General features: G+C 41.1%; 1 protein-coding gene across 3 annotated transcripts in view; it reads right to left on the bottom strand.

The window, feature by feature from the left end:
• KLHL14 (kelch like family member 14) overlaps window positions 1–23,678 on the bottom strand; it is an 80,869-nt gene extending 57,191 nt beyond the window's left edge. The window contains exons 1-3 of one of the 3 annotated variants that reach the window (XM_039333662.1): window positions 21,534–21,649; window positions 10,833–10,924; window positions 1,985–9,698 (exon numbers count right to left, since the gene is read on the bottom strand). In XM_039333662.1, coding sequence (XP_039189596.1) covers window positions 3,465–5,114 — 1,650 coding nt within the window. In that variant the 5' untranslated portion in view covers window positions 5,115–9,698; window positions 10,833–10,924; window positions 21,534–21,649 and the 3' untranslated portion in view covers window positions 1,985–3,464. Of the gene's footprint in view, window positions 1–1,984; window positions 9,699–10,832; window positions 10,925–21,533; window positions 22,533–23,602 lie in introns of those variants that run through there. The other 2 variants (XM_039333661.1, XM_039333663.1) reach the window with 2 other exon arrangements.
• Window positions 23,679–25,197: the final 1,519 nt, after the last annotated feature.

The following is a 25,197-nucleotide window of genomic DNA, read 5'->3' as shown; positions in this document are numbered from 1 at the left end:
TCTGATGTATATGCTTAGTGATAATTATAATAATAATCTCTGGTTTCAAAAGAAAAGAAAGTTGATATCATTAGTGAGTCAATTCCAAAACATCCAGAGCACCATTTGAACAGCACTGGCTTTGACAAAATCACTAGTCAATTGCAAAAGGCTGCTTTACTTGTAACCGCTTACAATACTACCTTTAACACTATCAAACAATAACATCTGTCTATCCCAGATCCTTAGGAACTACTTGATGGATAAAAATACCAAATCCAGTCTACACATAGATGACTTTGTGACCAATCATAATAACAAAAGTTCCAGAGAGGGAACTTTATTACCAATATCAATGTGCTGTAATATCAAAAAGATTCATCTGCTTAACATATAGTGTAGAGGTACATAATTGGCACAGTAATCTACTAGAAACAACCAAGCCAAGTAAAGACATTTGAAGCGTTTTCTATACAGTCTATAATTAGTATGTTAAGAATGAATTAATAACAATGAAAACAAAAAGTTCTTACTGAGAAAGCCTACTGTAATGTGCAAAAAGTTATGCCAATGTATCAAAATATGGTGCATATCATAGTACATAATATATAACATAACACTGCCAGAATTATGCTACTCATTATTTTGTCTTAGGATGGTTTTACATTAAGCCTAACCAACTCAAGTTCAGCAGCTGCATCAAGAAAACTGTGCTCATGTCCAAAAGTGCTGCTTATCCCATTTTATCTATGCCATTAATAGCTTTCAATGGGACATTCCCACCTTGATCTTGTTGAAAACTGGGTTCAGAAAACAGGTCATTTGAAATTATGGTACTGGAATGAAAGTGTTAGATCTTTCCTTTCCCCTTTCCCCCACCAGTCTATCTCCCCCCTACTTCCTGCTTCTTCTCTTTTCCCCAATGTCCATGCTAATATAACTCTATTTGGCTCCAAAGAACACTGAACAAAATCATTTGCCCAGCAATGGTGGAGGCAGCATTCCCACTACTCCTCGCATTTCAGCACATAGATACAGCATTGTGCTAAACATTAGAAAGGGGAAGGAGGAAAAAAACTAGCGCCTTTTGTCATTAGTGTCATAAAAGCAAAAGCAAAGCTAAAGAGGAGAAAGATATGGAAGGGTGAGAGAATGGTTTGAAAAACTGTTCCTCACTAACTCAGATGCAATTCAAATTTGTTAATAACTTTTGGGATAGTAATTCATCCTTTGCAATGGGAAGAACATTAAAAATATTTCTGGAGTCCTTTTCTGAATTGTGTTCAGATTACATTCAGAATTTCTGATGCTTAAGAAACTATGCGGAATGTTTGCCATTTTACAATATGCATTTCAATAAATACCTAACCTTATTATAAAAAGTAGTAGCAATTACCATGAAATTTCTTCTAGTATGTGTTCATAAGTATATGAAGAAAGTTGCTTAGAATTAGTTTTCTAACCAATCAATTTTAAATATTATTAAGATTGTCTCTTATAATAAAATGTATAAAGAAACCTAATATAGATAAGCCTTAACAAAGTAGTAAGTGTAGAACTGGGATTATTCTGATCCTCAAATTCAAAATCAGTTAAGCAGGACTATCTCCAATCTGATGATTGAATCATAAAAAATTCCATATACTTCAAATTCTTTGTGTAGGAAATAGTTTATAATAATTTTAAATGTGAGATGTGTATGCGTAAATATATTACAAGAGCCTGAGTGATGTTAAGCGATAAGTCACTTAAGCATTGTCATCCTTAATAAACAAATAAATGGGACATTGTCTTACCTGAACGCCTTTTCTCAGTACGGAGATGGAGAATCCACCAATGTGTTTTCTCTGTCTGCCTGCTCTTGAGACCAAGTAGCCAAACTTGACACGCTCCCTCTTGCTAGGAGATCCAGTCTTAACGAGGGCGAAAGTGGCTGAAGGTGGACGAGGTGTTGGCTCTCAAACCCTTAAATCCGGCCTAACTGACCTAAAGGATGGGTGTGGATTCTCCATCTCTGTACTGAGAAAAGGCGTTCAGGTAAGACAACGTCCTTTTCCAGTACAGGAGATGGAGAATCCACCAATGGGATATACCAAAGCCTCACTGTCCCGATGGGTGGGAAACAGATAAAGCCGGAATAATGTCCCCGGAGACCACCTGCTGAAGGACCCTCTGACCAAATGAGGCGTCCGCCAAAGCAAAATGGTCAATCCTGTAATGGCATACAAACGGGGAGGCCGAGGACCATGTCGCAGCCCTGCAAATCTCCTCGATGGACGCCTGAGTGGCCCATGCTGCAGAGGTCGCAACACTGTGAGTGGAATAGGCAGTAAGATGATTTGGAGCCAGCATGGAAGAGGACTGGTACATCTCCACAATACAGGCCCTGATCCACCTGCCAATAGTGCCAGCAGAAACCTTCTGTCCCAGGGAAGCCGGACGGAAGGAGATAAATAGGGCCTCAGATCTACAAAAAGGCTCAGTGCACTTCATGTAACGCCACAGTGCCCTGCGGACGTCCAGTGTGTGCCACTGCCACTCCAAGTCATGGGAAGGATTTGGGCAAAAATTTGGCAAAATGACTTCCTGTGCCCTATGGAAGAGCAAGTTGACCTTGGGCACAAAGGCGGGGTCCAGATGAAGGACCACCCGATCACTGTGAAAGATACAAAAGTCAGTCCTGACCAAGAGAGCAGCCAGCTCAGAGATACATCTGGCTGACGTGATGGCGATTAAGAATGCAACCTTAAGAGACAGGTTCCGCAACGGAACAGTAGCTATGGGCTCAAAGGGTGGTTTTGTTAGAGCGCGAAGGACACGAGGCAATTCCCAAGAGGGGTACCTGTGTACCATGGGAGGCCTGGTATTGCACGCACCCTTGATGAAGGCGCGAATCCTAGGATGGTGAGCCAAGGGAACTGAATCCGCACAAGTGAGTAACGTTGACAGGGCTGCCACCTGTCTGCAAATAGTCGCAGGGGCCAGGCCTCTGTCCAGACTGTCCAGAAGATAATCTACGATCTGAGGGATGGTCAATTTGTAGACATCCAGTTGTCGCCTTCTACATCAATGGCAAAAAATTTTCCAAGTAGAATCATAAATGTGATTGGTCGCTGGGTGATGAGAGGCCTGAATCATGGTAATTGCATGGGGGGGAAATAATTCTTGTGTCATGATGCTGCGCTCAAGTGTCAGATGGTCAACTGTAACCATTGAGGGTCCGGGTGTTGGAGGGTCTCCTGGTGTAAGGACATGCGATGTGGAGGAATCTTCCACAGAGGAGACCAGGAAAGATTCACCAAGTTGGCAAACCATGGCCGCTGTGGCCAGTACGGGGCCACGAGTATCACTTCCGCCTGCTCCTGGAGTAGTTTGCGGATGGTCGCCAGTATGAGTGGGAGGGGAGGGAAGGCATAGAGGAGATCTTGGGGGCACGGGATCCGCAAGGCATCTGTCCCCTCCACTCCTGGAAGAAAATAGCGGGACTAGTACCTGGGGAGTTGGGCATTGGTTGACGATGCAAACAGGTTGAGGATTGGATGGCCGAACCTGTGGGAGATCTCGGAAAACAGATCTGGATGCAACCCCCACTCTGAGGGGTCCACCGTAGAGCGACTCGAAAAGTCTGCCTGGTGGTTCTCCACCCCTGAGATGTGTTCAGCCCTGAGAGAGGCCAGGTTGGACTCTGCCCAGGAACCCAGGAGCCGTGCCTCGGACATAAGGGACCTGGACCTGGTGCCCCCCTGACAATCGACGTGTGCCTTGGACGCCACGTTGTCCGTAAGGATCAGAACATGAAATCCCCTGATCCAGTGCCTGAATTGGTGAAGAGCTAAGTGGATGGCCCTGAGCTCCAGCCAATTGATGTTGTGTCTCAAGTCTGCGCGGGACCAACAGCCCTGCACAAACTGAGACTGTAGATGGGCTCCCCAACCAAATAGACTGGTGTCTGTCGTAATGGTGATGCGGTCCAGTTCCTTGAAGGATGATCCCTTGGTCACCGCTTGTGAGAACCACCAGCGCAGAGACCTGAGGATGTGAACTGGGACCCTGACCTGACGGTTGGATGCACTGGCATTCACCTGCTGAAATGGTAGGAGGAACCATTGGAGGTCCCGCAAGTGGAGCCTGGTCCAGGGACCTATGGCTATGCAGGAGACCATCTTTCCCAACAGTTGGGAGAGTAAGACCAGTGGAATGGTACGGTCCCTGTACACCTGGTCCCTGATGCTGACCAATCGCTCCTGGGAGAGATAGACCATGCAGTTTGTGGTGTCTATGACGGCTCCCAGGTGCAGAAGCCTGGATGAGGGAACCATCTGGCTTTTTTGGAAACTGACTGAGAAACCATGTTGTTGGAGGACCTGAATGATGAGTTTCAGGTCCGCCTGAGCTGCCTGGAAGGATGACGCTTGGATCAGGATGTCATCCCGGTAACACTGGATGCGTATTGGTACCTTCCTCAATTGGGTGGCTAGTACGTCCAGAATCTTGAACACTCTGGGTGCCGAGGAAAGGCCAAAAGGAAGGGCCTTGTACTGGAAATGCCTGCCTCTGTAACAGAACCTGAAAAACCGTCGGTGAGCTGGATGGATGGGTATGTGGAGGTATGCTTCCGTGAGGTCTATTGACGCTAGGAAGTCTCCTTGTCTGATGCCCCCCAGGATGGACCGGAGTGATTGCATCTTGAACTTTTTGTAAGTGATGTAATAGTTTAGACCCTTGAGGTCCAGGATCGCTCTCCATACCCCTGAGGCCTTGGGGACCACAAAGAGGATGGAATAGAATCCCCCTCCTTTGTGGTCTGGCGGTACCGGTTCTATGGCCTGAATCTCTAGAAGATGTTTAATGGCCTCCTGCATGAGTCCTTGTTGGAGTGGATCCCGGGAAATGGAACAGGTAATGAATCGGTCCGGGGGGCTGGCCAGAAATTCCAGGGACAGACCAAACTGGATGGTTTGTAAGACCCAGGTGTCCGTCGAAGTGAGTTCCCACTGATGGAAGAAGTGGACCAGCCTTCCCCCGATGGGAAGTGCAGTGTAAAAGTCACTTGGACCTCCTGTAGGGGCGTCCTGCCCCTTGAAATGGCCGCTTAGATTGACTCTGCTGTCTGGACCAAAAGCCCGGTCTGTCATACGGACGGTCGTACAGCCTATCCTGTCTGGGTGTGTATGAGTGGGAAGGCTGAGTGACTGCTGGGCCTGCCGCTGGCCGAAAGGACTGCCTGCAGAAATAGGGAGCAGGCCTATTTGTCGGCCCGTTTGTTCAAGTGGGCTATGACCTTCCACTTGTCCTTGTTCTCCACAAGGTATGGGACCAGGGCCTCTCCAAAAAGATTATTACCCAGATAGGGAGCAATTGTGAGATGCCATTTGGCTTTGGCGTCAGCCTGCCAGTGTTTCAGCCAAAGCATCCTCCTGGCTGTAACGTTGGATGCTAGAGACCTAGAAGCAAAGTTGGCCAACTGAAGCATTGCGTCCGCAGCATACTCAGTGGCTGCCACCATTTTGCTTAGGTCCTGATGGGTCCGAATGTCCTCAGCAGGGACCCTAGCCTGAAGCTGACACAGCCATCAAAGGGTGGTACACACAAAGAAGGACACACAAGTGGCCGTTTTGACTGCCCATGCTGCTGATTGATGGGTCTTCTGGAAGGTCTGGTCCCACTTTCTGTCGTCTGCTTTAAGCACCTCCGAAATGTCCCCAGCGACCGCAGTCTGGGAAACCAGAGGGGTCCAGGCTTCATCAACCTTGGGGACCTCCAGTGCATCAGTGAGGTCTATGGAGGTGTTGAAAATCTTTTGTCAGACCCGCTTACGGAAGGGAAAGAGGAAGGAGAGGCCCATTGTTTTTGATCCCCTTGAGAAAAATAGAGGGACACGGAATGTGATGTTGGGCTGCCACCATCTCAAAAAATATCGGATTTGGACTGGAGTCCGAAGTTGCCTGCGGCTGGGGGAACTGGTCGGACCCTATGTTTGCTGTTGAGATGGCTTTGCGAAGCAGGGGAAGAAAAAGGGCTGGATTGAACAGGCCTCCTGATGGGGAGGGTTCAGGTGGAAGCTCCTCCTCCTCAGATAAATTAAATTCCGGCTGCTCCTTGCCTTGCGGAGAAGAGTAACCGCTCATGGAGGAGTGTGCAGGAGATGTGGGTTCCTGAAGAACAGGAAACCCCGTGGAGGGAACATAAGGTGGCATGTCGATATGGAAGCCCCTTGTCCAGACGGATGAAAGGACCTTTCTGCTAGGGCGCGGTCCACAACCTTGGATAGTAAGGCCTCAAGACGTCCATTGGAGAAGATGTCTCCGATGTCTGGACCCCTGAGTCCTGCAGCTGTAGGAGTAAAGGTGGCTTCTGGGGCTGAGCTTGAGGCAGTTGTTGTCTGTTGAGCCAATACAGAAGGTGAGCTGAGGGTGGCAGGCGTCCCTGTGAGAGGCCACACGTCTTGGGCTGAGGTTGAAGGGCCTACAGGAAGGTCAAATTCAGTAACCACCATTAGATCCGTCTCTAATCCGGCCTGTCTCTGCATTCTGGAGAACTCCTTCTCCAGAGCCTGGTGCCTACTGCTGCCTTGCTTTTCCGCCAACTTGGAAGGCTTCTTGAGAGTGGTCTTAGCCTTACATTTGGGCTTGCCTGCTGCCTCCTGTTCAAAGGATTTGTGCTGGCTGTAACTAGAGGATGGGGAGGCAGTGCTCATGGGTTGAGGCATCGTTGTGTCCTCCATCCTGGTTGAGCAGTCTCAGGGAAACTGAGACGAAGCTCTGGCAGGCAAGCTGTTGGCGGAAGCGAAATTGGAACAAGTAACAAGACTACCTGACCACCTGACCAGAAAAAAACTTCTATCTGGGCTTTGGTCATGGCACTCGAGTCAGATGCTGAAGGCATGGTTGGGGACCCGCTCTAGGCTCTGCCCGGAGGCCAGTCAAGGTGGCCAGTCAAGGTGCACCAGAAAAGGCAAAAACTCCCAATGAAGGGTGCAGAGGGCCTGAGACAAGGCCTCGCAAGAAAGGATCAGGTTCAAAGTGGTGGCTGGTCAATGTGTTAAATTACAATAAATGATTTGTGGCGGTTTGAGGATCTGGCCTCTAATAATTTAGCCTACTCTGCCAAAAAACCCACACTGTTAAGGTGATGAGGCCTGCAGGCAGTTGCTGGTGCAGGGCTCCAATGTGGCCTAGTTGGATGTCCGCGTGGCATTTCAAAATGGCGGCCGCTGTTAAATTAACGGGCTGTGGTGGGACCGAAGGACTCTGGCCCTAAAACACCAAAGGCCTATCCCAAGAATCAGGAAAAGGCCCCAAACGAGTGAGAAAAGGAAAGTGCTTTTTTTCCTACTTTGTTTCCTGGGCGGCAGCCCCAAAATGGCGGCCGCAACCTGCCCTCCATTTGGAACGGCACCAGAGGCTTCGAGGAGAAGATTACCGGTGCTGGAAGCAGATGCTATGGCAGTGCTAAGCGCTGCACCGAAAGTGAATTCAGTAAGGCAGCCTCCGAATGGCAGGGAAGAAAAACAGCTTGTTTAGATTTTGTTGGCTCCGACGGCAACCAAAATGGCATCCGCGGGTGTTCCCAGCTGCCGGAGATGATCCGGAGGCCCTGAATTCAACTAAGAATCTCAAGCCTGCAGCACGAGATTATGTCCAGTTTGCAAAAACGGGGGGAGAATGAGGGAAATCTAAGGCAAGTCTGCCAGAATATTTCCCCAGAGCCCTGGGGAAAATAAGGAACTGAGAGCTGCAGAAGCCTTCCCCACCTCCCACTCCCCAATTCAGTGATTTAAGGTAGCACTGATCCAGTGCTAAGGAAAATTTTAAGGGAGGATTCCAATTTAGAATTTACAAATTAAGGGAAGATTCCAATTAATATTAATCAGAGGAAAAAGGAGAATACACCAATGGATTTCTAACCTGCTATCTGTTGAGAGCCAAACCTGATACGTTTTCAAGAGCTGAGACCAAGTTAAGACTGGATCTCCTAGCAAGACGGGGGCGTGTCAAGTTTGGCTACTTTGTCTCAAGAGCAGGCAGACAGAGAAAACCCATTGGTGGATTCTCCATCTCCTGTACTGGAGAATGTTTATTTCAACCTCTTTGTGAAGCATGTTCAGTTTCTATCACAATTAACTTCAGCTGTTCTTTAAAATTCAAAACATTTTGGTAAAGTTGGTCAATAAGAAAAGTTTTTTCAATTTTGTGTTAGGTTTTACATTTCAATCTTTCCCAAATAACCCTTTCCAGGCCTCAGAGTGTTATAAGAGAATGAAGAACAATACAACATTTGTCTTTGATGAAGATTAAAAGTTAATATATATTCTGTGTAACAGAATGTACAGAACATGTTGGAACCAATAAAAATTGCACAAGTTTCAGTATTATGCACAAGCATAGGCATCTAAAACTAGTGGAAAACTGTCAACTACCTGTTCAATGCAGATGAAGGATCAGAGGATCAGAATTAATTAAAACTAAATATCCAGTCACACACCTGTATTCAAGAGCATCCACTGTACTGATAGATTCCAATCTATTTAGATATGCACACGGAAGACTATTTCTGTCAATTGAGAAGTGTATTTGGAAATAACAAAATCATACGGAATTCTTTCTAAACAAGCACATTTAGGAATGGACTTTTCATTTAATTAAATAAGTCTATTTTATCAACACTGCCAGATTAAAATTTCACTGTAGTCATACATTCATATGTCCAGATACTTTTTTTTTTCAGTTTATCCTACACCAAAGTGTGAATGTTTAATATTGTTAGGAATGTACCGGTATTTGAACATGGATTTAAATCTCACTTATTTTAATGAATGTCTGATAGTTTAGACAAAGATTATAAAAGGCTACTCTCAGAAAATATAATTAACTGTAACATAGATTAGCAGAATAGTCAGCACTCATAAAGATTACCCCCAGTTAAATCACAGTAAAGACCTGCAGGTTGAATCAGTCAACTAAATTTAAAAGATGAAAAAAAATTAATCAGGAATGCAGCTAAAATCCTTAACACATTGGCAAGCTTCATATAGATGTTATCCTCAGATTACTTATGATCTTCAATTAAATATTAAAAATATGGGTAAGGAGATGGAACAGTTCCCATATGTTTTTACTATGCCAGACACATATGATTCCTATCCTACTGTAGTTCAAGAGGCTATGTTATAAGCCAGTAAAATTAAATGCTTATAAGATATCAGCAAAAATGAGTCATATTTTCTCTGTTCTCTCAACTTTTATTGTTCATCAGAACAGTCAAAGATATTTTGGTCCAAAGCCATTCTAAAAGCCAAACAAAAATGGTTTTATTAATATATGCCTTCCAAGAATATCAGGAATTTATTTATTTTATTTTATTAGATTTTTATCCTGCCTTTATTATTTTTTAAGTAACTCAAGATAGTGAACATTCATAATACTTATTCCTCTTCCTTTTTTTTGCCACAACAACTTGTGAGGTAAAAATTGGGCTGAAAGATTGAGACTGGCCCAAAGTTATCCAGCTGGTTTTCATACCTACGATGGGACTAGAACTCACAGTCTCCTGGTTTCTACGCCAGCACCTTAACAACTATGTCAAATTAACGTGTAAGTATTATCCAACTTCAAGAAGAATTTTTAGGAACAATTTCATACTTCCCTTTTTCAGTAAGTCAGTCCTTATGACCCAAATCCAATGTTTCCAGCCATTTCTCCATATAAGATACATATAATCTGCCAAAAAGGACAAGGGTAATATAAGCAGAAGGCTGTACACAATCTTTCATCCACCTTTAAGACTACAATAATTGAAATAAATCAAAGCAAAAATAATCAAAACAACTGGGGAAAGGACATCTACACTGTAGCCAATGTATCTGATAGCTTGGAATGACTGTGAGCTATTTTATTCGGAAAATGTTCTGCAAATATGTCGTAACGTGGAGATAAGGGCAAATAACAATAAATTATTTTGGAAACTCACAAGAAAAAGCTTACTGCTGAAAGCATTGATAAAATTCACTGGTGAATCTTTGACAATAACCCTATAAAGTAAGCTCTATAATAGCTGTTCCCAGCGTAAGACCTATCTGATATGTTGAACTACAACTTCAATAGCCAACTCTATGTCTCCACCACATCTAGAAGACACCAATTTAGGAGTACATCTTAAAGTAACAAGCTTAGTCATATTTGTTCTAGATGTACTTTAAAAGAGTTTATACTTATAAATTCAAGAAGAGGCATAAGGAAATAATCAGTATTCATCATTCTACATAGGCTATATATTATAGAAATTAACAATGTTATCCTCTACAACAAAGAAATTATTTTTATCATCCTTACAAAAATAATTATATTACAATAACTTTTGGACACTAATGGACTTTAGTAATCCCAAATTATTATACCAACAAAGGAAACATAAATAAAAACTAGCTAGTCACAGCCATTCATTAAATTTAATCTGTGTTTTACAACAGTAGTAGCTTTCTTCAGGCTCAATCAGAAATCTAAAAAAATGGTTACTTTAATGAATTATAAAGATGTATCTTGTGTATCAGAATACCCTTGTTAAATGATGGTGCAAGATACACAATTCCAATGAATCAGTTAAACAGCAGTGAGTATGTTTTAAAATGTGATATATATTGTTACATTTCTTTTGCCTTTCTTTGTTAATACCACTGCTTTAATTCTCATACTACTGACGGTTCAATTTGTTATTACTATAATAATCATGGCAAAACCTATTTCTCTCATTAGAGCTGTAGACAGTGTGTGTGTGTGTGTGTGTGTGTGTGTTCAAGAGGGAGAGAAGAAAGGAGGGAGGGAGAAAGAGAGAGTTTTTGTGTGTATTGTACATACATTTGGAAATGAAGACATCCTGTATGCATGTTTGTTGAGAATCCATAATAAGCTATAAGTCTCTGCTGAATGGATGATGATGATGATACTCCCTGCAAATAAGGGATGTATAAAATCATAGTGAATGATAGAGTGATGGAAACTCTGAAATTTCAAACTAAAGGTTTTTAAATTTTGCAATTAGCATGTATTAGATCATAAATCAATTACATTAATATGTGTTTCACATACAGTAATGTGAAGACTTGCCTAGAAATTTCTGTTGGGCTGTTTTCTGTTCAGGTATAATGTAATGAAGTAATAGTTGCTTTTAATTAAAAACAGAGAAGATATGTATGGAGTGTAAAGAAGGTAATCTATGCACAGGTGACAAAATATGCAGCTATTAGCTCTGTATAGAAAAGAACTCGGAGTAATTGCTACCATGGCTTCCCATTCAATTCTGCCAACTTGTTTTATGGCTTTGGATTTCTCTTTAAGCCTGAGACTTAGTTATTTTAACTGAAAGCTTAGGTAAGATTTCAAACAGGCAGATCAAACATAAAACTGAATACAGAAGTATAAATCAAGAAAGAGTACAAATATATCGCAATGTATTTGGCAATATCATAAGGACAATCCCAAGGGCAATTGTTCTGGAACCGTTGTACTGCCACCAGTCTGCTAACATGGAAATATTTGAATAGTAGTATTGTTTGTGTGATTTGGTGCTTCTGATCAGGAGCTATATGTGCTTGAAAAACCAATATTGATATCAGAGGAACAGATACAACCAATAAAACATTCTGAATAGCCAAATGATTTATATGAATGATGTGTTTTTATGTTAGTGAAACATGAATTTGTTACTTCATTTTTAAAAGTAAATTATTTTCTATCATCTACACTTACTTTAAAAAGTTCATTAATTTAAAACTTTTATTAGAGCTGTAGAAAATGAAAATTGATAAAAAAATTCTAAAGCCTATAATTGTCAGAAATGGAGGTAGTCATTCTATTAGGTTAAGATGAATTAATTACTCCTGTGTTTCTAAAAACACATCTAAGCTTGTGAAATCACTGGTAGAAGGTTCATTTTTTAAGGTATCCTACTTTGACAGCTATAATGGTGATAAACAAAAAGTGAGGAATCAAAAGGCCTGGCACAAATAATATATTATATACAGAACATTGGTGTCATTTACACACACACACACACACACACACACACACACACACACACAGTCAGTATAGCAACTACATTAAGGAGAAAAGAACCAAATTTCAAGGAAATGTAACAGACTGCAAACCCAGAACATGTTTCAATGTTGTATTAGTGAAAGGATTTCCCCAGGATCACCCCAAAGTTCAAAATGCATTCAAATTCTTATTCCTATTCATAGATAAAATTCAACTGTATCAAACAATCTGCTGTTTTAAAATCATTTTTTCTGGTACCTCCAAATGGTTTTCTCTCCATTACAGAGATGTCATTAGTCTTCTAGTGATTTTCTTTGTACAAAATTTCCTTGGTGGCCATAATATAGTTTATTGTTTACTTTATCTTTCTTTGATGAACCTGAAATTCCCAGGACAAAACAACAATTCTCATGGTTGATTTCACCAAATTATCTTTTAGGACAAGTTATTTTTATTAAATTGTAACATGTTTGACTATTTTGAACTTATTTCCCTATATTCCACCTTATTCTAGATATTATATCCTTTCCCACACCAATTTGGTATCCCCCAGATGCTACTGATCCAAATCTAATGAGAAGAGATACAAAAAGATAATCTTAGGCTAAAGACTTAATTGGAGATGCTCTTTAGATGATAATACACATTACTTCATTCACTTCAAAATGGGTAAGTTTAACCCTGCTTCATTTGGAAGTCCTCCTGCTCATTCAGCTAAATGGGATTTCAGATTTCTGCCCTAACGTTTAAATGAATTGGCATGTAATACTTGCTTTTCTTCAACCATGCTGCTTCTTACTCTATGATTAGAATTTCGTAGCTATATATTAATTTCCCTTTTGGTTTTCAATGCACCTCCCTTAATAGTTTGTCAAGAAATAATTAAATATCCTAATTCTTATAATTGGCATTCCCACTGTCTATCCTTGTTATGCCCCACAGTATGAATCTATACTTTTCAAGCATTTATGTTTGTGAGTGGTATTCTGTATGCAAATGTTCAGAATTGAGACTGGTATTCTTGGTTTTGTCATTATTAATTTTAGCCATCTCATTTCTTTATAAATCTTTTGAATCTCCAGATTATTGTCTGGCCAATCACCCAAATCAGAAGACACTGGGCAGTGTAAAACAAAGTAGTCATATAAAAAACAAAACATTAAAACTAATCATCTGACCCCCCAAATGCCCATATAAAATTAATTTGAGCTAGAAGCAGACTAGAATAGATTAGGAAAGAAGATACTATATGAACCTCCAAGGTAAGCAAGTTACAAATCATGGAGGTCATTACAGAAAATTACTGGTAATTAAATGTTTTTTTTTAAATCAATCATTAAAATAAAATTAAAACAGCTGTATATAACTGAAATCTCAATTCTCAATTGTTTGATGAAACAGACAGGTTTTTTACCTGTTTCCGAAATAATAAAAGCGTGGGGGCCATCTGGATCATGAGGAAAGGAGGTAGCATGTTCCAGAGACACAAGGGCACCACTGAAAGTTTCTATGTTCTTATCCCTTAAAATGTAAATAGCACCAAATAAGCCCTTCCTGTGCTGCTCAAACAGGGCACATAGATTCTATCTGAAAGTGATAATCCCTTGAGTAATCTGGACTCAAATTAAATAGCCTTTAGTAGGTCAAAACAAGCACTTCGAGTTGTACTCGGAAACAAACTGGTAACCACTGGATAACTGACCATAGGAGTACTGCTAAAGTGACTTTCATTAACCACCTGTACCTGCTAAAGGCAGTCTTCAAAGGCAGCCCCAAATAGAGCAACTGAAATATTCAAGTCTCAAGGCAAAGTCATGTGTAATTGTTTCTAGCACCTCCTGGTCCAAAAAACCCCCATGAACCACAGTCTATACTTATTGATTCAGTAGGTGCTCTGAATTCAGGAAAACCTCATGTCATGGACTTGGCATTTCAGAAGGAACATGATTACATCCAGAAACAGCATAAGGATCAACTATATTACTTTGTCTTTCTAAGACTCAGTTGCAATTTGTTTTGTCCTATCCAATCCTATTACTGCTTCCACGCCCCAGGTGAGGGCACTTACTAAATCTTCTGTCTAGCCCAGAATAGAAACAAAGAACTAGATATTGATGATACCTCAACCTTGAAAGGATGCATGATGTCACTCAGTAATTTCATTTACATGCTTAACAGTATGAGGGAAAGAGGTGAGCCCTGTGCCCTGCCCCACCCTGTGATTCAGAGCTTGGTCCTTTCCAATCACTGCCAACTGAACTGCCTATTTATAGCCTGCCATGAAATTTCAACAGAGGGGAGTGAGTACCCATGTTGGTGAATCCTCTCAGTCAAGGAAAGAGAGCTTCAGAAGGCAACTGCTGTTAAATAGTTCTAGCCCCAAAGGCTGAGACAATGCACTGTGGCCAATTCAGATCACTTGGGAGGGTCTCAACTGGCACATGGCCTGTCATTCTTATATAGCATTAAATGTTACAGCCTAGTGGTACCAAACTCTCACCACATCCAGGATCCCATGGAGAAGACTTCTATTACATCCTTCCATTACTGGCTCCTTGCTACTGCTTCAAGTGCAGACATCGATTTGCATTTCAAAAATTGGTAATTTACCCATTGCTAGGAAACTTTGCTTAAATCATGCATAGGCCATTGAAAAGAAGATAACATTGCACTTCTAGATAAAAGTGTATCTACCAGATTTTAAATTATGGTTTAATGAAATTTGTTAATTCTCAGCATTTGAATTAGCTGGATCATTCCAGGTTAGTAACTCTCATTCTGTTCTAGGAAGGAGGAACTGGCAAACATCTTCTGAAAAAAACTTGCCAAGAAAACTACAAGGATTAGTCCAGGCAATTGCCTTTAGTTAAAAAGCTAATTCAAAGGCACACAAAAAGTCTAATGTAGATCATCATCTACCTTGACTTTGAATTGGTGAGCAAATCTTAGATAGGATTACATTTACCACCTTCACTCAATCAGTTCAGAGTTATGCCTCCTCCAACCAATTCACAAAGGATAAAGATCTTATTATAAGCAGATTTGGCATTCACTAAATGCAAGAAATAGAGGGACCAGAGGAGAGGCAGATGGATTAGAAGAAGGGACAGGCAATTTCCCCTTTCCTTGAAAAGCAAGATGATTACTGTCATATCTCCTTCTGCCTGTCAGTTCAAAAATGTGCCTAGCTGCTCTCATAACACTTGGTGCCATTCTGGATCCTCACCTACATTCAAATTTGGGGCCTACCTATATCAATAGTTATCTAATTTTTTACAAAATTCAAATATTGCAAATGTTGCATTTTGAATCTCTAAATTTAACATTCAAGAGATAGTTGTTCCTTTATTAAGGCAGGTTATCTTTTAAGAAAAAGAGTTTTCAGAGGTGTGGTGTGTGTGTGTGTGTGTGTGTGTGTGTGTGTGTGTGTGTGTCTGCTTTCTCAGCCATTACTTTCTCCAGACACCCCCAATCAGTCTGCTTCTGTTAATCTTGGCAGGGTTTATTTGTACTAAATCAGTTATATCCCTTGAAATGACACATCAACAGATATACTATGTTCAAAGAAATCTTGGGAGCCATAACCTTCCTGAAAGCATTCCAGGGTAAGTAAATTAATCAGGCTTGTAAAACTAAGGACAAGACTTTTTTTTAAATAAATCCTGTTAGAAAATTATAGATTGATAAACAGCTAATAACTTTCCTTTAGGAAACACTCACCTATAATGTTTTGTGGCATATTTGATTATTTGTCAGAATAACTCACTCTGAATCATTTTTGCCAAATATAAATAATGATACTATTTTAAGTTTAGGAATTGTTCGTGCCAGTGTGACAGAAACATACAATGTATCAGGCTTTCTACAGAGATCCCCAACGATAATGCCAAAAGAAAGTGGCTCTTTGGAAAAAGGATTTAGGGAAAACAAGCATCTTCTGATTTGGAAATTTACCTAGAAGATGAAGAAATGGCAACCCATAGGCCAATATTTATTTTACTAAGCTCAAAAACAGCAGGTAGTAGATTGACCCTCTATTGCTCAGCAGGATACTTTGATTTAAATCACAATTCAGTACCCCTGCATCCTCTACTGCTAAATTGCTTAAATCCCAGTAAATCCCAGTATTTAAACAGCCTGTGTGCAAAATTGCTGCCCAAGAGAAAAGACAAAATTAAATACCGGTACATGTTTTATATTGCTTACTTGTATTTTAGGTATTTCTTAAATAGAATTGCTTCTCAGGTGATTGATAGAACAATTAAATCATATTGAACTATAGATAAGTATAGCTTCCAACCAAATACAAGAGATATCCTTAAACAATATTTTTGCATATATAAAACATCAAAATGTTCAATCTGGTGATAGTTTATTGAGAGACCAGCATGCTATGAATGGATAAATTTTTCAATTGAGACTTAGGTTCAAAGCGTAACCAGACATGCTTTTACAAGTTGATCATAGAATATTCCCATTCATTTCAATCTAATCTAGCGAACTCAAAGTAGAAAGCATAAAATAGAATTATTTCACACATAATGTCAATCCTTCTGGAATAAGAAGGATGCATATATGTGACAGATAAATTTAGTAAATAAATGGATAAATATATTCTTTAACTAGTGATAAATATAACAATATCCATAACTGTATCCTAGAGAAATAATAGGATATGGCTAAAATTAATCATTGAGATTATATTAAGTGCAGATCATGTTTTCATAACCCAGATTGGCTGGCAGCAAGTGTATAATGCAATGAAAATGGATTAAGAAGATTGTCACTGAAGCAGAACTGAGGTCACAATGACTATGATAACTTGGCAGATAAAGACACCAAATAAGAAGTTTCTAAGAAAAAATTATAGTGCATAATCTCTTTGGGCAAAGTCATAACACATTCTCAAAAGGCAGATATTTGTCTTAGAATTCCTTCATAGAAAACATGCCTTCAAATCAATGTTTCTTGGCAGAACACTACATATTTAATACAGACTACTGCATAGTCAGTAAGAAGAGATGCTATTGAGGTTCTAAAGATCTAAAAATGTCAAGAGTATTCTATTTACATAGTGAGCTTAACTTAATGCTTTACAAATGAGGGTATGCTGCTTGCAATAAGCTGGCCATGAAAAAAATTGCTTTAAAGCCCACTCTGCACAAGCGTGCTATGTTTAGTGTGTCAGTAAATGAAAACAGCCTAAAGCTGCATGGATTGACTGGCTTCCTACTCTCATTAAAGGGATAAAAATGTAGTTATACTTTTACCTGTTTTCTGAGCATAGGTATTCAGCAGAAGTCATAATAATGTCAATCATACTGTGACATCATTTGTCTGCCCTCTGTAGTTCCTAGACCAATTTCTCCTAAAGAAATCTTTTTTAAGGGATAGGGTGGGCATTCAACAAAACACAACTTAAGCAATCCTTCACATAGTTCTAATGTAGCAAGCTATTTCTTCAGAACCCCTTTTCTTAAACAAGTTCTTTCTGGCTAAAGGAAAACTTATAAAACTGCCATTTCCAAAACTGCAACCATAAAACCAGATTTTCAATTCAACCAGCAAGATCAGTGCGCAGAAGCAAGGCTGTTAGCACTTACTGAATCAGGAACAAAGGGTAAATCAGACATGCACCACAGTACTCATCTTGTGATAGGTTCTATTTGTACCATACTAATTTCAACTGAATTCATTCTCCAGTTTGTGATTAGAAATGTTCCTAAAATAGTATATATAAATAATTTAAAACCAATGTAAAAAGTCATATTGAAAATAGCATAAAATGACTCCAAACAAAAGCAAAAATAGCTTTACAAAATACATTTATAAGCCTTAAAACAGTAGCACTTAAATAATCAGTTAGAGGGCAAACTAAACTAGTGATAATATTACCTTAAAAAATGAAAGGCAAAATTAAATACAAAACATGAATACACTAGAATTAACAGGAACACAAAAAGTTTTTGCTTTAAGTCAAAAAGGTTATAGGCACTAGACATGCCACCCTGGGGAGAGTAATGGAAAGCTCAAGATCTTCAATAGAAAACATCCAGAGCAGTATTTTCCAAGATGGGTCTTAGAGTTTGGATACAGACAGTAAAGGGCAAAGACACGTTCCAGTTTTCTATTGTTGGAACTAGTCCACCCTGCATACAACTATAATTACAGCATTTGAATGTAAGCATACAAATAAAAACATCATTTAAAAAAAGAACTCATTTTAAAGTTTTAAATAATGAATGAAATGTACATATAATTAAAAGTTAACACTTTACTGACTGAATACAGAACACCTAGCACTTTACATAGCTACAGTTTTCTTAGGTATTTTTAGAATGAATTCCTATTAATTTCAGTGTTTAAAACCTGAGCAAGTTTTTTTCAATTTCACTTTATTAAAAATGTTTTCAAAAATGCTAGTAGAGGTTTCGTTTTTTGTTTTGCTGTTAAACAAGTTATACAATGTGCATACATATTAATGTGCTATCAAAGAAGCTATTTTATTCTAAGTCTGAAACTCTAATCTTAATAAACTCTAATATTAATATTTAAAATGAAAGAAATTTAATAATGGGCTCATTTCTTCAAATTAAATGTCATTTAAACATAGTTATTATAAAAATATCAGTTTTGTACTATAAGTGTTTTCACATTTTTGCTATTTATTTTTGCTTTCTTATATAACAGTTTAAAATAGCCAGTTACTACAAATTCCAAAGCAACTATGTACTATGCACTACACAAGTAGTGTTCTAGAAACAAAGGTGTTATTTTAAGCAAATAAGGAATATGGTTACCAAATACGTTGAAGGCCTGAGACAGCCCTATTAAAGGAAATACGAGTTTGTATTAAATGCTAATTTAAGAGTGGATGAATTAATTCTGTTTCTTTACTCTTGAACAGCAAGAAGTTATTTATGGCATTCCACTGTTCACCTCTTAGTACCCAAAACTACCAGAAAGTAGAAAAGAATCATATTTGTGTATTACTTCCCAATGCTTGCATTTTTTGTCATGTTAATTTACAATGTTATTATTTCCTCCAGAAATCAATAAAGGTATCTAAAAATCATTCACTGTGTTCATTTAACTTAATTCACTATACTTTCATAACTTTACACAAATTAAAATCTTATCTCTAATATTTGCATATTTTCTAAAATATTTCTTCTATTTAATGCTAAATTTTAAGAGCTTTTTATTTTTAAACATTTATGCCCCAGTTTTTCATTGTGTATCATTAAGACTCTTGAGTGTTAAGAGGTCAGTCACAGCTGTCACAAAATCATATAGCATAAATTAAATATATATATACATATACATACACCCTTCTTTAGTGTATATGTACTTTTTTCTGTGTCTTATGATACTTCATCTGTTCTTTATTCTTTTTATGTATGTGTGATAATTCAGCACAGTGGCATGGTTAGGCCTATTAACAATCAAAGTGATAAAGCTGAGTAATATTACCATTAAGATAAGATCAGAATATCAGAGTTAGTCAGAATAACATGGTTTTTTTATATGACAGCAATTCCTTTGTTTTAATATTCTAAATATGTCCAAAGTTATTCTATATCCAATTCTGAATATATTTATTGATATAAAAAGTAATGCAATGCAAACCTATGCATGTTTTCTTGAAAACAAATATCATTGAATTTAATGGGGCTACTGTCCAGAAAACTGGATAGTAGATTCCATCCAGGATGAAGTAAGATGACAGCAAAGTAAGGCCAGTATCACTATTTTTGATACTTGTAAACATTCAGAAGTCACATCCTTCAAATGATATGGACCAATGAAGCTGGAAGGTATTTGCACTGAACCAAACAATCTGGTATCTCGGTAATCCACCTCAAGGAAAGACCCATCATGTCACAGGTGGTGCACAGAATTCAAGCTAAGGAAAGCACCACAATTTGTCACCATATGGGAAAGCTATTTTATCCCAGAGATAACCTAATGAGCCCCCAAGATACACAATAGTTCATAATACAGTTGGATATTTTAAAAAAAGCCCTCAAGAAAGGAACATGAGAAATTTTTCAGGTATCACTTACTGAAACTTTGTATAAGTTCTTCTATGCAAAGCAACAAAATACACTTCAAAACACTACAAATCTGATTTATTTCCTGACATATTATGTCAGAAAGTATTGCTTAGTATAGAAAAATGTAAAAGTTTTAAGATATATGCAAACTTTTAGTTTGTTTACTTAATATGAAACATTATTTATATGTTCTGTTTATGTTGTAAATTTATGTCCTAAATTGTCTTGTTTAAAATTTTGTATGAGACACTTTCCACTGATATTATATTCACAGCTTTACTCACTTAAAGGGAAATTCTTGTGATATCATAGACATACTTCAATTTTTCCAACACAACAGGGATTATTTCATTTTCTCTAGTATTAGTATATACATAATTTGATTATAAGATATAAACTCAGACCATAGCATTAAAATCTACTCCGTTTCTAAATTGCTTTTTAAAATTTTAATTGCAAAATGTTAAACTGGAAAAAAGGTAGGAGACCATAATTAATTGCGTGTTCTGGTAACTAAACACAATATTTACATATGTTATTTTTGTGGTCACAGAAAACGAACTAGCAAAACACTAATTCTAAGTAGAAAAGGCCCAGAGAACCCAGGGAGCTCATAATGGGATTTAAAACTAATGGTACCAAGGCATGGCTGCTTGCCCATCTAATTTTCTTCCCATATTGTATTTTAAGAGATGTCTACTGAATTATCCAGCACATTTCACTTTCCCCTATCACCAATCTTACTTGCTGTATTGTACACAGCTCCTCTAAAACTAGTTGGATGGACAAGGCATTTTAACTCCATCTAACAACACAGAGTCTGAAGAACACTACAATATGTTATTTAGGGGTGTCTCCCCCTCTACTCTCTTTGCTCTCAAAAGGATGTTTTTCTTATACATCTTCTCCAATGGTTCATTTTCCTGTTCTCCCAAATTAATAAGCCCTATAATTAAAAGGACTCCATAACTTGCTTTTTTCCAATACCCAAACAGCACCTCTTCCAGAAAAAGGGAGATAGGAATGCATTGGTAATCGTTTTGGTTGTTCTTCAGAAACTTCTTTCTAAAAGTGTTGCATTAAGGATAAGCCTATTGTCAAAAATAGTAGATTCTGATCCAATCCTGAAAACTTTCAATCATCAAACTCACCAAATAACAACTTACAATTTTCAAAGGCAATGAAGTAACAATTGCCCTGTTGTTTCTTTTTGTTACTTAAGTTATTATATATCTCTTATTGTTGCCAGAATGTATTTTTGGCTGTTTTCTATTTTCCTACAATACCTATGGGAGGTACATACACCCCACCCTTAACTCTACTCAGCAAGTCCCTTTCAGGCACTCCCTTAACTGCTTACAGCTGAAGTCAACTTTTGAACTTTATGTTTCATATATACTTAGTTAATGTCCTGTGAAATACTAGGTTTCTGCTGAATTCCGCCGCCTCCCCCTTTCTTTTTTACCTGCTGGCCAGACTTTGTCTGCAGTGCTGCCTGAAAGGCATCAGGTGGTAGTTCATGGCGTCCAGAAGTAGCTTCTGGCAGACTGGGTCCGTACGCATGAAATCCACCGACTGGACCCGCTCGACAAGCTCCGGAGCCGGGATAAGGGCAAAGCGTAGGCGCTTCATGAGGTCCGGGGCGTACTGCATGCGGGTCTCCCGATCGTGCTCCAGCCACAGAACGGACATCTGGAAGAGCGCCAGCTCCGATTCTACCGGGGGAGGCAACGAGTCTAGCAGGGCGCGCATCTCCTCGAAGTTGAGCAGCAGCACGTCCTCCACAAGGTACTTGTTGGCCAGTTTCTTGGTCTCTTCGAGGCCGTGCAAGGCTGCGATCTTGCACACTTGCTTGTAGTTCTGCACGGAAATCTGGTCGTTGAGGAACTGAACGCACAGCTTGGTGACCTGCGGGATGTGCAGGATCTTGCTGACCGACAACACCTCCTCCACCGTATCCAGGGAGAGGGTCACGTTGGCTGTATACAGGTACTCGAGCACCAGTCGCAGTCCGATCGACGAGCAGCCTTGCAACACCAGGTTGTTGATGGCCCTAGGGCTGGCCAACAGCTTGTCCTCCGGTGAGGAGGAGGGCGTGCCGGGCTCCTCCTGCTGCTGCTCCTTCGGAAGCAGGCCGTCCTGAACTCCCGGTCCAACGCCCAAGGGGTGATTAAGCCCGCTCCCCCCGCCGCCGCCGCCTCCGCCTCCCCCACCTCCTCCACCGGCGGTGCTGGAGAAGAGCGATCGGAAGTACTGGGAGCAGGAGGCCAGCACGGCCTTGTGGCAATGGAACTGTTGGCCTTGGGCCGTCAGGGTCACGTCGCAAAAGAGCTGCTTCCTCCACAGCAGGTTGAGGCCGTGAAGCAGATTGTCGCTATGGCTGGGGTCGAAGGTAGACGTCCTGTCCCCGGACCGTGACATGGCGAGCAGCCTCAGCGCACCTGACTGGAAACCCACCTCCGACCTGGGCAAAGAGGGGCAAGGCGGGGATGGGGGAATAAGGAGAAATGAGTGGTTGGGAGGGGGCACACAGAGTAATAAACATGGAGCTTTACAGGCCTGGCTTGCCCATCCGACTTGCAAAAGCCGAGAGGCTTCCTATCCAGCCGTCCCCTTCCCCCCATCGCGGCAGCCTTCGGGCTGCATGACATTTTCTGCACCCCCCGCCAAGGGGCTTCGTCCTTCATCGGCAGGCGAGACGGGTTCCCTCCCCAAAGTGGGTGGGGGGTTGCGGGCAACTACTTTCTTTCCGCCTAGAAACCGAGACGCGCGCGCCACTTGCGAGCAGGCTGCTGTCTAATTTGCAATGGGGCATTTCCCTTGCAAGGGGAAAGGCGGAAGGTGGGCGGGGAGGGAGAGAGAGAGAGAGAGGAGAGTTTGGGGTTGTTGTTCCGTAAGCTGTGAAAGCTCGCAGAACGGTTACCCAATGACCCAACGGAAAGGAAAGGAAAAAGAAGCCACCCCGTCCTTCCAAAGTCCAGAGCCAGGCCATCACTTGAGCCAAGCTGACTGAGCTGCCCCCTTCGGATGCCCCTCCCCTTTCCCCCCAAACTGCGCCTTTCCCGCCTTTGCAAGCCACTGTTTCTGCAGAGCGAGAGACGCTTCGCCTCGAAGCAGTACGTGAAAAGAGGGAGGGGAAGGTTCTTCGGTGCCGAGCGAGGGGGAGCGCAGCCGCGTGCACCGAACTCTTGGCCAGACCTTCTCGCGCGTGCTGCATTACACTGGGCAAGGGGCGAGGGGCGGGCCAGTCGCCTCTGCCTCCGGTGCTAATTTTGTACGGGCTTGGTTTCCTCGGGGTGAGAAGCGGCGGGGCTTTAACTCGGGCAACTCTGGGAAGTTCGGGGGGGGGGGGGACGAGCTCGGAGGGCCTGGGAGCTACTGGGAAAAAAGGAGGAGGAAAATACAGGCGGGAAAGTGTCCCTGCGCCGCGAGAAAGCGGAAGCCAGAGCGCCCCTGCCAAAGTCGCGGGACTCTGAGGGCGAAGGCGGCGGGGAATGAAAAAGACGAGCCTTAAAGACCTGCTGCCAGTTGCACCTGCTAGTGGCGAGGGGAAAGGGACCCGCGGTGGCTTTAGCCCGCCTCGGAGAGAGCGGAGTCCCCCACAGCACAGCAAGTGCCGCCGCCGCCGCCTCTCCTCTGCAGGATTCCAGCGAGGACTGCTACTTCCATTGTACCGTCCCCCTTTTTTTCGGCAGTGCTTGCGCTCCGCGCTTTCTCCTAAGACCGGGGGAGTCCCCTTCCCCGGCTACTTTCCTTCCCTCCCAGCAGTCAGGTTTTAAGAAACCTCCAAGAGCCTCTCCCTTTAAGTGGATCTGGTCATTCCTCTCCTCCATCCACATATACACACCTCCCATTCTCCCTCCCCTTTTTTCCTCCTCTGGCCATTTCTTACAATTCGAGTTTATTCTCCAAAGACGTGTGTGTAATACAAGTGCCCCCTCCGTACTTCTCGTCCACAGAAATCGCGCGCATACACACACACACACGCATACATCGTCTTCACGACAATAAACAAGCCACAAGAAAATACAGCCAAGGCGGTTAGACCGAAGGCCAGAAACTTACCTGCTTCACAACCAGCTGCCAAAGTAAAGGTTCACTTAAGCTCCCCCCCAAAAAAATCAATTGTCCTTCCTTTTTAAAGGTTTGATTGCTCCTTCAAAACAAAAACAAAAACCTTCTTGTTCCCAATTCCAAGCAGTCACTCTTTACAATTTATTTTGTCGTACATCATTTGATCACCATGAATTAGCAACAGCAAGAAAATGTACGAGAGGGAGAAGGGGAGAGAGAAAGAGAGAGCGCGCAGAGCTTTCTGCAAGAGAAGAAGAAGAAAAAATGTACGTGTGACAAATTATGCTACCAAGAAACAACACATCATTATCCTTGGGCCTGGGGCTCAGTGAGTCGTAACGAGAGTAATAGGAAATCCACGGTTGGGGAGAGAAACGGTCGTGCATGGCCAGTGGAGAGAGACCATACAGGGGGATGGATGCTGGAGAGACTCGCAAAATTATGGCTCAAGGCTATTGTAAAAATTGTCGAGCGTAAATGACTGCGATTTCAAACATCTTTGGAAGAAAGAAGGGGAGAAAGCGACCCCCCTTCCCTTCCTCTGCCTCTCTCGTCTCTCTCTCTCTCTATAAAGAACCGTCAAGTTTTAGTGCGCATTGCTAATTAGTCAATTTCTCTCTGCCTTCACAGGCTGGCGACTTTGCTGCTGAGCTGAAACTGCTAATTTCTGTGACCAGCTTTTTTTCTTAGCTGTGATCTGGATGAATGAGTAGCTGTCTCACAGAGATGACAAAAATAAACTCTAATCCCCCCCAAAAAATTTCCACTACATCTTTCTCATGCATAGATTTATGATCTTCAGGCACCAAGTGCAATATGCAAACTTTGGTGCCTGTACAATATGCTCCTAGATTCATACTAGCCATTTTTTTTATGCCCCCTCCCTTGTGATGGAAACTCTGATCTAGGTAGAAGAGATATTGCCACCCTCTTAACTCTATGTTATTAGCTTGACAGGGTACATCCTCGTTCATGCATCTGTGAAAGGAAAAGATGGAGGAATAGAGGTAAAATGAGGCTAGTGCATAGTATTGGTACTATAACTATTCCATTTT

The sequence above is a fragment of the Crotalus tigris genome, unplaced genomic scaffold (assembly GCF_016545835.1).
Source record: "Crotalus tigris isolate CLP2741 ecotype Arizona unplaced genomic scaffold, ASM1654583v1 scf7180000024506.7606697, whole genome shotgun sequence".
In the NCBI taxonomy this organism is placed as follows: Eukaryota; Metazoa; Chordata; class Lepidosauria; order Squamata; family Viperidae; genus Crotalus; species Crotalus tigris.
This window is presented reverse-complemented; position numbering and strand designations above follow the sequence as displayed.